The sequence below is a fragment of the Xyrauchen texanus genome, chromosome 2 (assembly GCF_025860055.1).
Source record: "Xyrauchen texanus isolate HMW12.3.18 chromosome 2, RBS_HiC_50CHRs, whole genome shotgun sequence".
In the NCBI taxonomy this organism is placed as follows: domain Eukaryota; kingdom Metazoa; phylum Chordata; class Actinopteri; order Cypriniformes; family Catostomidae; genus Xyrauchen; species Xyrauchen texanus.
Window position 1 is genome coordinate 57,739,349 of NC_068277.1, and position 17,105 is coordinate 57,756,453.

Genomic DNA, 17,105 nt, shown 5'->3' on the forward strand with positions numbered 1-17,105 from the left:
CAACTGATGCACACTTCAAAATGACTGTGAAGCTGGCCGCTCATTCATTTAAAACACATCATCGTGATCATTCCATGTTTGTATGTTGTAGAAGACCGAGCAGAGCACTCTGCAGGGCCCAGCACATACAAACTGTATTTATTTAATTAAATCACGGGTTTACAAGGATTAATAATCACACTAGGCCATGTAGCAAACTGCTTATACTGTTCAAAACACACCAAAACTCCAAAAAAGCTCGGTTTAAATAGATGCATGCATTTTTGCTTAAGTATTACACTTTTTATCTAAACATGGCACATAAAATGTCCTGGAAAATTGTGCCTTGAAAAGAGTGGGAATCCTGATTACGTGCATTTAAACAAACAGCTGCTTCATGTTTGGAGCGCTAGAGTCGCAGAATTGCGGCTAAGAAACATGCTTGCTCCTGTCTATTCTGACGAGTGGTTTCGATCTCACAACGGTGTTCAGTGTAAAAGTCCATGCTCTGGTCTGGTGAACTTGTGCTGGCCGGGAACCGGCGTCTCTTCTCATGAATAATGTGAAAAAGTGCTCAGAATCGAATGATTAAGACTCCTAACCAATCACATCTCAGACTTTACGCATGTACCTCACATTTTGTGATGTTTCTTCAACTTTTGTTTTTAAACCGGAACAGAATGTTTAAAAAAATAAATAAAAAATAACCTGTAGTATAAACGTAATGAGTGCTATCATTGTTTTCAATGATGTGCAACGTGTACATAACTGTTAACATCTCAAATGTGTTCTGGGGATTCATGACCCATTAACAAAGTTTCTGATTGCATCAGTGCTGGATTTAATACGTGTTCGGCTCATTTCAGTGTGGATTAGAGATGTAACGGTATGAAAATGTAATATTATGATTATCGTGACCAAAACTATCACGGTTATCAGTATTATCACGGTATTGTTAAAATGTGCTGATAATGTACAAAAATTACTGACACACACACTGAAATCATTAAAACAGGCTTTATTTTTGAAAATCAACAAATAAAATTTGTAAAAAAGGAATAGCAAATGCAGTAGGCCCTATAGTAATACTTATTATTATTATTGGTGTGGTTACATTTATTATTATTAATTTACACATTTTAAATGAACAAAATCTGTTGGTTGGGTGACTAAACTACACAACATGTTATTACATGGCTCTGAAATTCTTGATTCTGGTCGCTCATCCTGAAACTCCGGCTTCTTTCATGCCTCACGCTCCTTTCATACAAACACAACTGGTGCCATCGTGCGTCTCTGTTTTAGTTATCGATTGTATTGAAAATGAAATTGGAGGACTTCAGTATTTGTATTGGACGATTGTTTTGTAGACTGCAACGGATTATAAAATAATTAAAGAACAGGTAAAATTTTTAAACGTTCATCTCAAATCACTATTTCATGTCCATGTAATTATTTGAAAAGCCGTGCATTGGTGGTATGAATGTACATCACTTAAATGTTGCACGCATTTGTTACTCTCTTGTTTCCTTGTTCATTTGTAGGCTCAAAGCGATGCACTTGCTAGGAACCTTTTCTTTGCGGAAGCTTGCGTTTTTTTTTTACAAGTGAGAGAAAAAAATTATTTCAACCCAATTAAATATTATGTCCGACTATTTACTTTTCTCATACTTTGCCACAACTGAGCTAAAAGTGAATTTACCTTACTTGCATTATAAAGTGATTGATGGTTGTCACGAAGATGACTCGCCAGATTGGACGCGTTGCCCCGTTTCGCAGCGACTTTCCTCTTGCAAGCTCTGGAGGCAGAGTTACCATCTTCTACTAATTTTACCTCAGCATTCTTAAAAAATCCAAAATATGACCACACTTCTGAGTGCCTAGCACTGTCATTGCCTTCCGGCTTGTTTTCACGCAAAAATCAACAATAACAATGTTGCCCATGCGTCAGACTCATGCTGGGTTTGTGTGGACAACATTTACAGAGAGTTTTACCAATCACGATAATCGCGGTTTTAATGATAAATAAATGTGACATGGTAATATTAACCGTCTGGGAATTTTATCGTGGTTTACTGTGAAACCGGTAACCGTTTCATCCCTAGTGTGGATTGCTTGTTGTGAATCAGTCACATTATGATGCAGGCTTTGTAAAAAAATGGTTATTTATAAAAACACTACTGACCCGACAGCAAAAGCTTAAATTCATTAATGTTTCATCTGTTGATGGCAGTTTGATATTTATGGCTTAGGGTGCAGCTGGGTAAGTAATCAGTTTGACACACACACACATTGTGTTTCGCTGACTTTGTTGATATATTATATTTATAAAATCTCATTCTCTTCCCGTTTGCATTTCAAACATATATGGCTGTATTTGAGGGGATGCACCGGTTACCATGGGGCATAGATGCTTATGTGCTATGCAGAGCTGTTAGCCAATCATAACAGTTGCAGTTTACATTGACGTTTTATAGGACATGGTGAAAAATGATCCCTATATTGGTAAATCATTATAAGTGAACCTCAAGGAAAATAATAAAGTATGTCATGATCTCTTAAAATAGGTTTAGGAATTAGGAAGCCTTTGTGATCTATATGCTATTTCTTATAAATATTCTGACTATTCAAGTGTGGAGATTGAATATAGGAACATTTCAAGCATCTTATATTGTGTAGTACATCAAGAAATTTGTAAAGAAAAAGAAATCACTGATTTACTCTTTCTCAACTTATCTGGCATTTGTTTCCCCATACAGATCAGTCCTCTCCTCTCCTTCAGCCTCCAAGATAGATTCTCTCAGGAGTAAGGTTGAACTGCTGAAGTTGCCGTTGACTCTGTCATCCAAATCCATCTCAGAGCGCAAGACTCAGCTGGGCAGAACCACAGAACGCTCCAGGGGTGGAGCTGGGGACCACAAGCCCCACCCATCGGCCCCAGACATGGACAACGAGTCCCAGTACTCTGGATATTCCTACAAGTCTTCCCATTCACGCAGTTCTCGCAAGCACAGGTACACGCAAACGCGGGAGTACATGTATTCTCTTATTGCATGCTCTTCATTTAAACACAATGGTATCCTTCCCACTTATTTCTGTCTGAATAAGGGAATTTTAAGTGAATAAATAAATGCCATGAAAGGCACAATTGTGTGTCTCATCCAATTGAATTCTGACCATCTGACTAAGCCGCACCACGGACCGCACTCAGATCAGCTCTTGAAGAGCCCGTAAAGATTAACGTCTCTTAAAGCACTGTGATGCATGCGCCGAGAAAATGGAACGCTACCTCAGATATCTTCCTGGGGGATGGTCTCTGGTTACAAAGCACCGACGAAACACCATACTAACACACTGTGACAGTCAGGTTTTGGGAGTAACGGATTACTTGTAACTGTGTTAGGTAATCATGATACATCCATTAGGTAACTGTAATCCATTAGTTACATAAAACCCCATTGATATTAGTTACATTTTCCAAAAAATGGGATTACTTTCAAGATTACAAGTTTTAATTTTCTGACTAAAGAATAAGTTAATTTTCCTGATATAAAGTGATACAGACAGCTGTTTGTTTAGAGAGAGAGAGAGAGAGATGGTTTAGACATATGTTCTCCAGGTTCTCGCTCATGACTCGAGTCAAGAGCGCCTCCTACTGTCACAGAAATCACAGAGCCTCACAGAAATCACATTAGCTAGGTTAGCTAAAATTAGTTAATATTAAAATGTGTTAAAATTAGTTAGCCTTAGTGCTCAAAGAAATCTGTGGCCCTCATCATTTGGGGGAAGCAGGAATAGCTGCCAATACTGACACAATTTGCACATCATTGCTGTTACGGCATAGAAATCCCCTGCTATATTAGCCAAGAAGTCCTGTATGTTGTTCCGTATTGAAGCTGAAAAAATGACCCCTCCTCCATTTGAACAGTACTTAAACCTTCATCATTTAAGAGAAAATATGATTTGAATACAAAAACAATAAAAAAAATCAACTGAAAAAATACATCTGGAAAACTTGTCATGACTATCTATGCTTTTTCACCTCTTATGATTTTGCATCCCTGATCATTATTAACAAATACAAATTGTGCACATTAATACCAAATTAATTGAAAATGTGTTTTAAGTTCATAGAAAAGAAAGTCTGATTTTGATTCATTATTGTTGAGTTTAAATGTCTGGGTGAGGGAGACATTCTGGCAAATGTAACATGTTCAACACTTATAGTAATTAGGAAGAAGTCATTGAAAAGACACAGTTTAAATCTGTTTTGATCTCTTTAAAACTAGATTTAAAAAATTTTTTTCCTCCTTTAAAATCCTCCTTAAACATAAACATAGAAATAGTTAGCTGCTGATGTTTGACTTTGGATCATGAATAAACGGACACTCTCCAGCATCTAATTATGACGATAATAACGACGATGACGATGATAACGTGTGATCTACATATTGAATAAAGTCTGAAGTTAATGAATAGTGCAAATTACAATTGCCTATGCACACTAACTGCAATACGTGATAGAATTGCACTCTGCAGTGTTTTTGAATCTGATGTATATCCTGTCAGATTTAGTTTAATGTTAACCAAGTCATAATTCAGTTCATGTGTTCTGATTTTATATTTGTTTTATTAGAAATTTGAAATGTTCTTTTTCTGTAGCAGACTAGAGAACTCATCTGATTTCTATAGAGTTGTTTGTCAGCTAATTTTTTTTTTTTCTTGGTAGGGTGCAGTGTAATTGTTTCTTTTCCTTAGTATAATAACAGCTAAAACAGTACTCATAATTTTACTCAAACATGTTCTGTTTACATAAGGCAAAATTAAAGTTTTAGAAATCATATTTTATCTTGATTTTATTTACAAATGTGCCAATATGTGTAATCCAAAAGTAATGAGAAGTAATCTGATTACTTTCAGATTGTGTCAATTGGATTGTTACTGATTACATTTCATTGTTATGTAACCTGTAACGGATTACATTAAAAAGTAACTCTCCCAACCCTGGTGACAGTGTTTCGAGACTCGTTGGCAGTGCTGTTCAGAATGTGCCAGTCACAATCAAGTGTTACTGGAGGATTATAAAAAATTATTTCTAGATACTGCTGTAGCAGATTTAACAAGTATGAATCCTTGCAACTGTCAGTTATAATTACAAATTACTGTCCAGAGTGAAAAAATTGTATGAGATATAAAACATTTTGAAATATGCTGATCAATGGAGGATACAGTTTTGTGAGCTGTCTAGCACCCCTTTGTGTAAAAGCTTTGTGTCTCACCAAACAGGTTATTTCTGACAACATTTGGGTCAATATCAAAATATGTAGACAAACATGTCCCTTGACTTTTTTAGTCACGAAAAAGCTTTCAAATGGCAAAAAAATAAATAATAATTATTATATTATCATTCTATAACTTAACCTTTAATGATATGATATGAAATGGCTTCTGTTTTGCAAATTTTTTTCTTCTTCTGGTACACCACTTCTATGACATTTTAAGTTATTTATGTGTTTATTTTTAACTTTTTGTATTTTTTTTATACAAGCATTAGTACAAGGCCAAAAAAATCCAAACAAAATTATTATTAATCTTTTTTAAAGAATATTTGTCCCTTGATTTCATGGCATTGGTGTTATCAATGTTTAAACTTTTTTTTTTTTTTTTTTTTTTTATACAAAAAGTTGTGGAAAATAATCTTTACGGTCAAAGTTCAGAGGCTGCTTAAATATGCATGTAGTGATTTTTCCTAGCAAGTTATTAATTCACATTTTAACTGTAATATTTTCACACACACAAATTTGGTGTTGTACCCATTTAACCCTCATTAGTATTAACTTAGCAGGGCCGGACTGGGACACAATTTCAGGCCGGGAAACCCTACACCCATCCAGGCCATCCTATGCACCCAAATAAAATTTAGAAACACGGACAACCTTGTTTTTTTTTTTTTTTCCCCTAAATTACATTTATTTCACAGTATGACCATAACATAAAAACATAAACAACCAACAACACTATATTTCATACAATATGTTATTTTTTTTTTCTTTTCTTATTTTGCTTCTACCTGTCATCTCTCACTCCCTGGCTGAATCTGATGTGTGATCATTGCACCACAGCTAGTGCTAGGTTGGCTGTCTCCACCTTCATTTGATGAAGAAAAAAAAAAGGAAATTTGTATTACCTTATTAAATGTATGCATCATCTTTCATATCAAATTCTTACATTTGATCAATAAATTCAGTTATAATAATAAGACACTATAGGGCTATTACCCATCAAATTAAAAAATGTGCACTGCAATTACAACTGCAATAAATAATGTTATGAGATTGATGTTTTAAATAAATGTTTGAATATAAAAAAAATGCAATACTTAAACATTAAACTAAACTGCCAATAGGTGGCGGCAGGTGACCGTCTTAATTAGTGAGTCATTCATACAAAAGATTCGTTCAAAACGCTGAATCGCTCAGTAACAAAACACCGCGCTGCTGTAGCTTTCCTTTGGAACTGTTTTAGTCGGTGAAATAGAACAAAAACAGTTAATATGGTTTGTGTTTAAAATGTAAGTAACTTAATAATAAATATTATACTTGTTTATTGAACAATAAATTCAATGTAACATTTTCAATCATGATAATATTCAGCAAAACAGCTCCCTTAGTTGTGTTATGTTAAACTAAATCATATGTTATAAATAAAAAAAACAACAATTCGAATTTTTACCTCAGTACATTTCTTCTGTGAGTTTTCTGTGTGCACTCATTTGTTTTGATTTCGCCACGAATGTAACGTTAGACGGGCGCTGCCGCTTACATTTGCTAGCTGTTCAATACTAAGTTAACTAAGAAAAAAGTACAGTATTTACTTACTTGAAGCCCTGAACAGGTCAGTAATTTTGCAAAATTTTGCTGCTGCTTCTTAGAGTGCTTTCTTTTTTTTTGTCCTTTCCCTCTCTGCTCCACCTGGCCATTTTCTCTCCATCATCGGGTGCTGCTCTTATTTTCTGTTTAACCGTTTGTCTGAGGAGTAAAGTCGAATCGTAGCCTTGCCAGTCAAGACTAACTGTACGTTCACACCAGAAGCGGCGAGAGCGTCAAAATTCGCTCTGGCTGCCCTGCCTTCGACGCTCAAGGACGCTCTGACGTAGTTGAAATAGGCGGCAACGTTTGTTCAGAATGCTTTGTTTTGTGAACTATATTTAAAGGGGCCGCAATTTAAACATTCAGACATGTCGACTATTTACTTTTTGTCGACCTATCACAAGTAGCGTATATCCTCATGAACTCTTTAAAATGTGAAAATAAGAAATCGATCGATGGCAGAAAGTAATTAAAATTATAGTTGTTTGTTATCAAAATAAAATACAGTTGTAATAATAACTGTGGTCGTGGTCATATATTACAGGGAAACCCGTCACGGCAATAATTCGTTTCTCCTCCATTTTATCTTCGGAAAGAATGTTTGGTGGGAACCTTAGTTTACACGGTTGTGTTCTCTAGACTTCGCTAGAGCGGAGCACTTCTATATTCCAATAGGTTGCCGCCGAACCGCGTCACAGCTCATTACCATAATGTTGACTGCACTTGAACTTCCATCTGACGCCCACGCCGCCCAAGACTCGCCGCGCCGCTTCTCGCCGCCGAAAGACGCTGGTTGTCATTGAAAATGAATGACTTCTGGTCGATTTGACGCTCTCGCCGCCTCTGGTGTGAACGTACGTTAACAGATTCATGATTTTATTTTTAGGGCCCAAGCACAAAGTGCGTAGGACCCTATTGTTTTCGTTAGGATTATTAGGGCCCAAGCACAAAGTGCGTAGGACCCTATTGTTTTCGTTAGGATTATTATTATTATTATTATTAGGGCCCAAGCACAAAGTGTGTAGGACCCTATTGTTTTCGTTAGGATTATTAGGGCCCAAGCACAAAGTGCGTAGGACCCTATTGTTTTCGTTAGGATTATTATTATTATTATTATTATTATTATTTTTAATTTTTTTTTTACGACTATTGGGGCACTTTTGGGGCTCTTAACGTGCTCAAAAACTCTTGAAACTTTGCACACGGGTCAGAACCCGCGGCTGTCAGGGCCGGGCTGAAGCTGGTACCCGGGCGTGGCAGGGGGGCTCGACAGCGCCCCCTGGAATGGGGTCCGAAAACTTTGTCCATAAATCAAACACGCTTGCATGTAATAATATGAAACTCGGTACACATATAGATCTCATCGTTTCATATATCCTTCATACTTTTACTTTTTACCTCAGCCCAACAGGAAATTGTCTATTTAGGGTTTTTTGGAAAACGCATGCAATGGAATTTGAAATACTCCTGGAGAATTCCACCAATCGCCACGAAACTTGGTCAGCATGAAGTCAAGACATTGAGGATGAAAAATTGCCGGCGGAATTTTGATATGTCGAACGGTTTGGCCGTGGCGAGGAAACGAAATGATGGCGTGAAAAGAGAAACAGGAAGTGTGTTATAACTTCTGCGTACATTAATTGATCTCGATGAAACTTCAGCAGTGTGTTCGCTGTAACAGGCCGATCGCATGGATGTGACTATTGTGAGTCAAAGTTATAGCGCCACCAACTGGCAGAAGGAAGTGTGTCACTTTCAAAATGCTTTGAAATCACCCTCTTATTTTTACCCGATTTACTTAAAACTTTTGGTGTGTAATGTAAACACACGGCAGATGTAGACATGGGAAAGGATTATTGATATCTTGGATACTGTTGCTGCGGCAATGCTTCAAACTCGAATATTCTTTTTTGATGCTTTTGAGACTCTTAGCATACTTGAAATTTTATGAAACTCGACAGACACATCACATTTATTAGCCAGTAGACATGTGCAAAGTTTCAGAAACGGGCGTGGTGCAGGGGCTCAGTAGCGCCACCTTTTGACAAAAGTGAGGGGGTTGGTTTTATACTTTGACCCACAGTCACAAAACTCAGTAATTATATTGATCTCATCGAGCCGGACAACTTTCTAATTTACAGTCATTAGCTCAGACCAACAGAAAGTCAGATATTTTGGTTTGAATGTGGATTTTTGGAGAATTTTCTCTGCCTCTCTCACTGACCCTACGTCTCTCTGTGTCTGGGGGAGGGGGCTGATTTTGCTGATGAGTGAAATGCTTTTATTTTTGTTTTCAAGGTTTTGGGGGCCCTTAACGTGCTCGAAAACTCTTGAAACTTTGCACACGGGTCGGAACCCGCAGCCATCAGGGCTGGGCCAAAGATGGTACCCGGGCGTGGCAGGGGGCTCGACAGCGCCCCTGGAATGGGATTCGAACACTTGTCCAGTATATCAAACAAGCTTGCATGTAATAATATGAAACTCTGTACACTTGTAGATCTCATCGGGCCGAACAACTTTCGTGCTCTAAGTTTTACGCCAGCCCAACAGGAAGTCGGCTATTATGGGTTGTTTGGAAACACATGCTCTGGAATTATATATATTTCTCCTAGAGAATGAATCCAATTGCCACCAAACTCGGTCGGCATGAAGTCAAGACATTGAGGATGCTACATTCGGACGGATTTTTGATATCTCGAACGGTTTGGCCGTGGCGAGGAAATTGATTTAGGACTAAAAAGGACACATGAAGTGTGTTATAACTTAGTTAGTTCTATCTACAGTTACAAAACTCGGCGTGTATATTGTTCTCGTCAAGCTGAACAACTTTCTAATTTACAGTCATTAGCTCCGACCAACAGAAAGTCAGATATTGTGGTTTGAATGTGGATTTCTCTGAATTTTTCTCTCTCTGACCTGCGATTCTGTGTGTGTGTGTGTGTGTGTGTGTGTGGGAGGGGAGGGGGAGGGGAGGGGGAGGGGGAGGGAGAGGGGATTTCTCTGTTGGGTAAGATTTGCATTAAGATATTGTTTTTCAAGGTTTCTGGGACTTTTGGGGCCCTTAACGTACTCAAAAACTCTTGAAACTTTGCACACAGGTCAGAACCCACGGCCATCGGGGCCGGGCTGAAGCTGGTACCCGGGCGTGGCAGGGGGGCTCGACAGCGCCCCCTTGAATGGGGTCTGAAAACTTGGTCCATATATCAAACATGCTTGCATGTAATAATATGAAACTCGGTACACTTCTATATCTCATCGGGCCGAACAACTTTCGTGCTCTAAGTTTTACGCCAGCCCAACAGGAAGTCGGATATTATGGGTTGTTTGGAAACACATGCTCTGGAATTATATATATTCCTCCTAGAGAATTAATCCAATCGCCACCAAACTCGGTCAGCATAAAGTCAAGACATTGAGGATGCTACATTGCCGACGGATTTTTGATATCTCTAACGTTTTGGCCGTGGCGAGGAAATTAATTTATGACTAAAAAAGGACACATGAAGTGTGTTATAACTTAGTTCTATCTACAGTTACAAAACTCGGCATGTATATTGTTCTCGTCAAGCCGAACAACTTTCTAATTTACAGTCATTAGCTCCGACCAACAGACAGTCAGATATTTTGGTTTGAATGTGGAACACATTGCAAATTAATCTTTGAAGCTCCAGAAAGCACATAAAGGCAGCATAAAAGCAATCCATACTCCATTGGTATAATTCATAATTCCCGCAGTGTACTTGCTTGTTATATTAGCTACTACAAAATATATAAATACATTTACTATCTTAACTTTAATGATGTACTTAACATAATGATAAATAATCTTAAAATATTATATTGTATGCTATGTATTGTGAATACACCCATGTTAAACATAAAAATGTACTTCCATTGCATATCATAGGAACACATAAGCGTAAATTATAATTACATTAATAAACCTGTACAAAGACCTCCAGATAAATACTGGCCTTCTGGATTAACACATTTAAGTGCTGCAAAAGATATTGACCTATGACATAAAAAATTATTCTACATTTGAATTACCTCATAGATGTGACTATTGTGGTTCACGGTCATAGGCCCTGTCCCAAATAGGGATGGGCGATATGGCCAAAAAAATTTATCACGATAATTTCAGGGATTTATTGCGATAACTGATACAAATGACGATAAATTATTTTCTTCTGTAAAATATCAGATTATGTTATGTTTAAGTTGTGTTCCAGTGACTGTGCTGAAAAACATCACACAACAACAATTACACAATAATAATAATTCAAATCAATTACAAGTTTAAAATGTAAACACAGATTCTTCATTTATTTATACTCTCATGGTGGAAAAATAGTGCAAAGCAAACAGCAAAAGTAACAATCACCAACCATGTCTTCAGTTGTGTTTCAAAATTACAACAGAGTACAACTGCAAATAAATCCTGATAAAGTAAAGAAGTTCAGAGTGAAACACACTCTTACCCCGGATTTCCACCAACTGCGGATCGGCTCCGCTGCGTGTCGGATCCGTGCTCTGCCGTCCTTCAATACCAGATACGGATTTGTTGCGGAACGGCTGCGTTCCGCCGTGCTTGTTTTCACTCCGCACAGAGAATGTCCGCGACGTGAACAGTGAATCGCGCAGCGCACAAAACTACGTCATCAACTAGACATATCATTATTATCGTGAGGAGACACATTTTTATCGTGAGGAGAATTTTCAACGATATATCGCAAACAATAAGATATCGCCCATCCCTAGTCCCAAATGGCACACTTCATATGAATTTTCAGTCTTGTGTACATATTTCATGTGTCCATTAACTCCATGAGACCGTAGGGTGTGTCATTTTTCATTTTAGATATCAGAAGGGTGCTCGCGCATACTTTGTGGTTGATATGTGCCCTCGATGCGCACTTTTGAAGAGCCCACACTGATGCAAGCTCTACAGCACACATCTTCTCGACGGTCAAAGCGAGGTTACGTTTTTGCCCATCGTGCACAGCAACCCTAAAGGCACGGGGTGGCGGTGCCACCGGCTTAGGCCCGCCATCGCTGCTTGCAGCTATATTTATTATTATTTTTTTACGACTTACGGGGCACTTTTGGGGCTCTTAACATGCTCAAAAACTCTTGAAACTTTGCACACGGGTCAGAACCTGCGGTCATTAGGGCCGGGCTGAAGCTGGTACCCGAGCGTGGCAGGGGGCTCGACAGCCCCCTGGAACAGGGTCCGAAAACTTGGTCTATAACTCAAACACGCTTGCATGTAATAATATGAAACTGGGTACACATATAGATCTCATCGTTTCATATATCCTTCATACTTTTACTTTTTACCCCAGACCAACAGGAAACCGTCTATTTAGGGTTGTTTGAAAACGCACGCAATGGAATTTGGAATACTCCTCCCAGAGAATTCCACCAATCGCCACCAAACTCGGTCAGCATGATGTCAAGACATTGAGCATGAAAAATTGCCGGCAGATTTTTGATATCTCTAACGGTTTGGCCGTGGCGAGAAACGAAATGATGGCGAGAAACGAGAAACAGTCAGAGTGTTATAACTTCTGCATACATTAATTGATCTCGATGAAACTTTAGCCGTGTGTTCGCTGTAAGAGGCCGGTCGCATGGATGTGACTATTGTGAGTCAAAGTTATAGCGCCACCAACTGGCAGAAGGAAGTGTGTCACTTTCAAAATGCTTTAAAATCACCCACTTATTGTTACACGATTTACTTCAAACTTTAGGTGTATAATGTAAACACACGGCAGATGTAGACATGTGAAAGGATTATTGATATCTTAAATACTGTTGTCGTGGCAGCTCTTCAAACTTGAATTTCCTTTTTGATGCCTGGTGCAGGGGCTCAGTAGCGCCACCTTCAGACAGAAGTGGGGTATTGGTTTCATACTTTGACCTAGAGTCAGATATTTTGGTTTGAATGTGGAACACATTGTACAAGAACTTTGAAGCTCAAAAAGCACATAAATGCAGCTTAAACAGCAAGGAAGTGTGTTATAACTTCTGCATACATTACTTGATCTCGATGAAACTTCAGCAGTTTCTTCACTGGAAGAGGCCGGTCGCGTGGATGTGACTATTGTGAGTCAAAGTTATAGCGCCACCAACTGGCAGAAGGAAGTGTGTCACTTTCAAAATGCTTTGAAATCATCCTCTTATGTCTCAAGTGAACAAACAGACCAACAGAAAGTCAGATATTTTGGTTTGAATGTGGAACACATTGCAAATGAACTTTGAAGCTCCAAAAAGCACACAAAGGAAGCATAAAAGCAAGGAAGTGTGTTATAACTTTTGCATACATTAACTGATCTCGATGAAACTTCAACAGTGTGTTTGCGGGAAGAGGCCGGTCGCATGGATGTGACTACTGTGCGTCAAAGTTATAGCGCCACCAACTGGCAGAAGGAAGTGTGTCACTTTCAAAATGCTTTGAAATCACCCCCTTATGTCTCAATTGAACAAACAGTTGATAAAGAAATCGGGTATCAATATATTGAATTACGAATTATTGCAGTGATCAACTGTGATGTCCGGTTAAGATGAAAATAAACTATCGCTCTGTCTAAGCGATTATCTTTCTGAAACACGTCACAAAAACTTACAGAAACAGATAACACAAACATGATGTTGGAAATATACACTTATCAGAATAGTTATATTAAACTTGTCTATTTCAGTTAAAGCCATTTCAGTTATAAAGCTGTCTCATATGTAATTTCTCCTTTAATTCTATAATATAACCACTAGGTGGAGGTCTAAGCACATTTTCTGTATTCTCGTTGTTTTAACGTAAGAAGAAGACTTGTACGTGTTGACTGTTGAGAACGGTGTTTGGAGTTTTTAAAAGAGGCGGACCAGACGGAAAAACAATACTGCATCATTGCGTTCAATATTTTAACGAGGGCCACTCGTACGCTGTACACGGTGTAAACATCAGCTTGAGGACTCTTAAAAATGTATATAGGTCTCAGTTCTGGATGGAGTTATTTGCAGACCTTAGAGATGCTGGATACTTCAACGGAGTCGTGAGCGTCATTGCTTTGGTGATACAATAAAAAAATACTCTACAAAAAAAAAAAAAAAAAACAGGGTTTCCATGGGGTCTTAAAAAGTCTTAAAAAGTCTAAAATTTCAAAATGACAATTTAAGGCCTTAAAAAGTCTTAAATTTGCTGAAGTATTGTGTTCTAGGTCTTAAATAATTTTTAACAGGTCTTAATTTTCCTACGTCCATGTAAATCTCATTTAAATGCTCCCTAGCGCTTTGGAATGTTTTTTTTTAATTCCGTGGTGTTGTAGTTTCTTATTTCGCTAGTCCAAATGTAATTCGCTGTATTATGACTACAAAATAGACCAACATGCAACAGCCAATCAGCTTTGAGCTTTCGTGTTATTGGCGCGAGTCTCTCGGATACCACAGAAAGACGTTAAACGGATTTTATTCAGCTATGAGGAAGTGCAAGTTTAGCGATACTTGGCTTGAAAAATCTGAATTTCGGTGCTTGGTTAAAGCCAGTTGCAAATAACGCATTTGAAGCCTACTGCTTATGCAAGAAAGCTATTAAATTGGGAATGTTGGGTGTACGGGGCTGGAGTCTCATTCAAAAAGTGAAAAACATCTAACTGCTGTGAAGGGTCTCCAGCAAACGACAGCCATCAGCCATTACAGCTTTGGAATAGCGGATGATGACTAATTTCCAAAATCACGGGACCGTTCGTGCTGATGTTCGACGAAAGTCTTAATCGCACCACCAAAACGAAACAGCTGGACCTGCACGTGCGTTTTTGGTCTGCTGCGAATGGGTCGAGACTGCAATAAATAAAAATAAAAAGGAATAGGCTACAATAAATGATCTATGGCAGGGCTAGTATAATGGTGGCCCCAGATCATCTTTATCTGGCCCTCCAACAGTTTTTTAATGTTTAAAACCCCTCACAATCTGATATCAAAGTGCCCTCTCAGCAAAGGTTTAGCTGCGTTCATAGGCAACCGCATTCATCGGTGAGTTTAACAACGCTCATTGTGGTGTACAACCCCATTCATCGGTGAGTTTAACAACGCTCAACTGCAGGTAAAGCAGCATTCAGAGGTGAGTTTAACCAAAACAACGCTAAACTGCATGTGGCTAATGTTTACACTCAGGGTACATTACGGCATGTTTTCCATAACGTTACGACGTTCTCAATATAATTCATAATCCCACGTTTATAATGAACAACGCGTTATGGTTATTGTGTTATTAAAAACTGTGTACGCAGGTGTTACAGTTAACATGGTAACACTAAGTTACACCTGGTTTACTTGTATGTTACTGATTAAGAAGTAATGTCAAAAAACAGTTATAACTGCATGAAGATGAATGGTAACACAATACTGGCAAAATGCTGTTTACATCTTGCAAATGCATATGATTCAAGACTACAATTCCCCCAGAACGGAGGGAGGGGCGGGTGACCAAACCTCATTATCATTTAAAGTCATATGCACTGAAACGGCGTGCTGAAAACGGAGCTGTTTTTGAGCAGTTAAAATTAGTGTTTTCTTAAAATACTAATGAGAATTTTTAATAAAAGTATATTACAAAGTTTTCATTTAGACCCTAAAGATTCATATTAACTTGTACAAAAATGGCATTATATGACCCCTTTAAGGTTACAAATACACACACACACACACTCCATCATTGCAATCTTGACATTGCAGCCTGTTCATTATAGCCACAATAAAATATAATAATAAAATAGTAAACCTACCATATAAAAATTACTCTGTTTAAATAGTCAGTAGTACAATTCAGTATCATTCACAGTAAGCACCGCTCCACTGTGATGTTTCCAAGCATATTTTTAGCATGTAAAGAGGATGATTTTCTACGTCGGTATTGGAGCGTGTGTAAAGTACAAAGCCTGTAATAACTGGCAGAAGGCAGTAAGAGAAACAGGAAGTCTGTTATAACTTCTGCATACATTAATTGATCTCGACGAAACTTCAGCAGTGTGTTCAGCTGTAAGAGGCCGATCGCATGGATGTTGCTATTGTGAGTCAGTTATAGCGCCACCAACTGGCAGAAGGAAGTGTGTCACTTTCAAAATGCTTTTAAATCACCCCTTATGTCTCAAGTGAACAAACAGACCAACAGAAAGTCAGATATTTTGGTTTGAATGTGGATTTCTTGGAATTTGCACACATCTTCTCGACGGTCGAAGCGAGCTTACGTTATTGCCCGTCGTGCGCGGCGACCCTAAAGGCCCAGGGGTGGCGGTGCCACCGGCTTGGGCCCGTCATCGCTGCTCGCAGCTTTAATTTTTATTGTTATTAATATTAATAATAATTGTATTGAATGACGAATTCAAAAATGATCACTGGTAAAGGTAGTAGTATAATATAATAATTTAAAAAATAAAAAAAATAAAAAACCGCTGGCTGGCAGCAAGCCAACTTAGTCGCCAGGCCAGCGGGAATTGTCCCGGTGCTCCCGATGGCCAGTCCGGGCCTGTAACTTAGTGTAAACTTGCTTCATTAGTGAAACTATATTAAATAATAAAAAGTAGATCAACAGCCAAGTTAAACTAAACTAAATGGAAAATGTTAATATTTTGTAAGTTGGAAAGTCAAAATCTTTTGGGAATGAACCATTTTCAATTTGGGTCAGTTCCTCACATAAATCTGTTGCGTGACTTTAGAAAACATGGAACACAGCACATGAGTCTTACGGACTACTGTTTACAAACCCAGTTATTCACTTTTGTTGGAAATCAAAGCGCATTTTAAGGGAGCACACTACAACTGCAAATCAATTTCGTCATGAATGAACCAAGAATTGTGCAGGACACCACGGACTCTGTATTTTGAATAAGAACGGTTACGGAATTTAACGTGGGAGTACAATACCGAACTGAAGTGGAAAAATGCCCATCTGCGCGTGATGTTGCGAGGGGGAAAAAATTATGTTCAATGAAAATTTAAAAAGATTGCAATGTATGTAATTGTAACTATCAGATATTATTAATAAAATACTGGATCTTGTTGCGTGGGCATTTTTTTTTAGCCCATATTTGGGGGATATTGTTAATTTCAGTGGCATTTTTGCACCTAGCCCCTGTTAATTTCCTACACTATTGGCATTGTATCTTTCTAAGATTTTTAAAAGTTTGTTTTAGACATATATTTGCAAGTAAACACGATATACCCACATATGTCAAACTACATTGTTTTTATGATTGACAAAGT

General features: G+C 38.1%; 1 protein-coding gene across 1 annotated transcript in view; it reads left to right on the forward strand.

The window, feature by feature from the left end:
* The window catches only part of vangl2 (VANGL planar cell polarity protein 2), a 46,603-nt gene that overhangs the window by 12,035 nt on the left and 17,463 nt on the right, over positions 1 to 17,105 (forward strand). The window contains exon 2 of the mRNA XM_052090448.1: positions 2,739 to 2,993. Coding sequence (XP_051946408.1) covers positions 2,923 to 2,993 — 71 coding nt within the window. The 5' untranslated portion in view covers positions 2,739 to 2,922. The remainder of the gene's footprint in view (positions 1 to 2,738; positions 2,994 to 17,105) is intronic.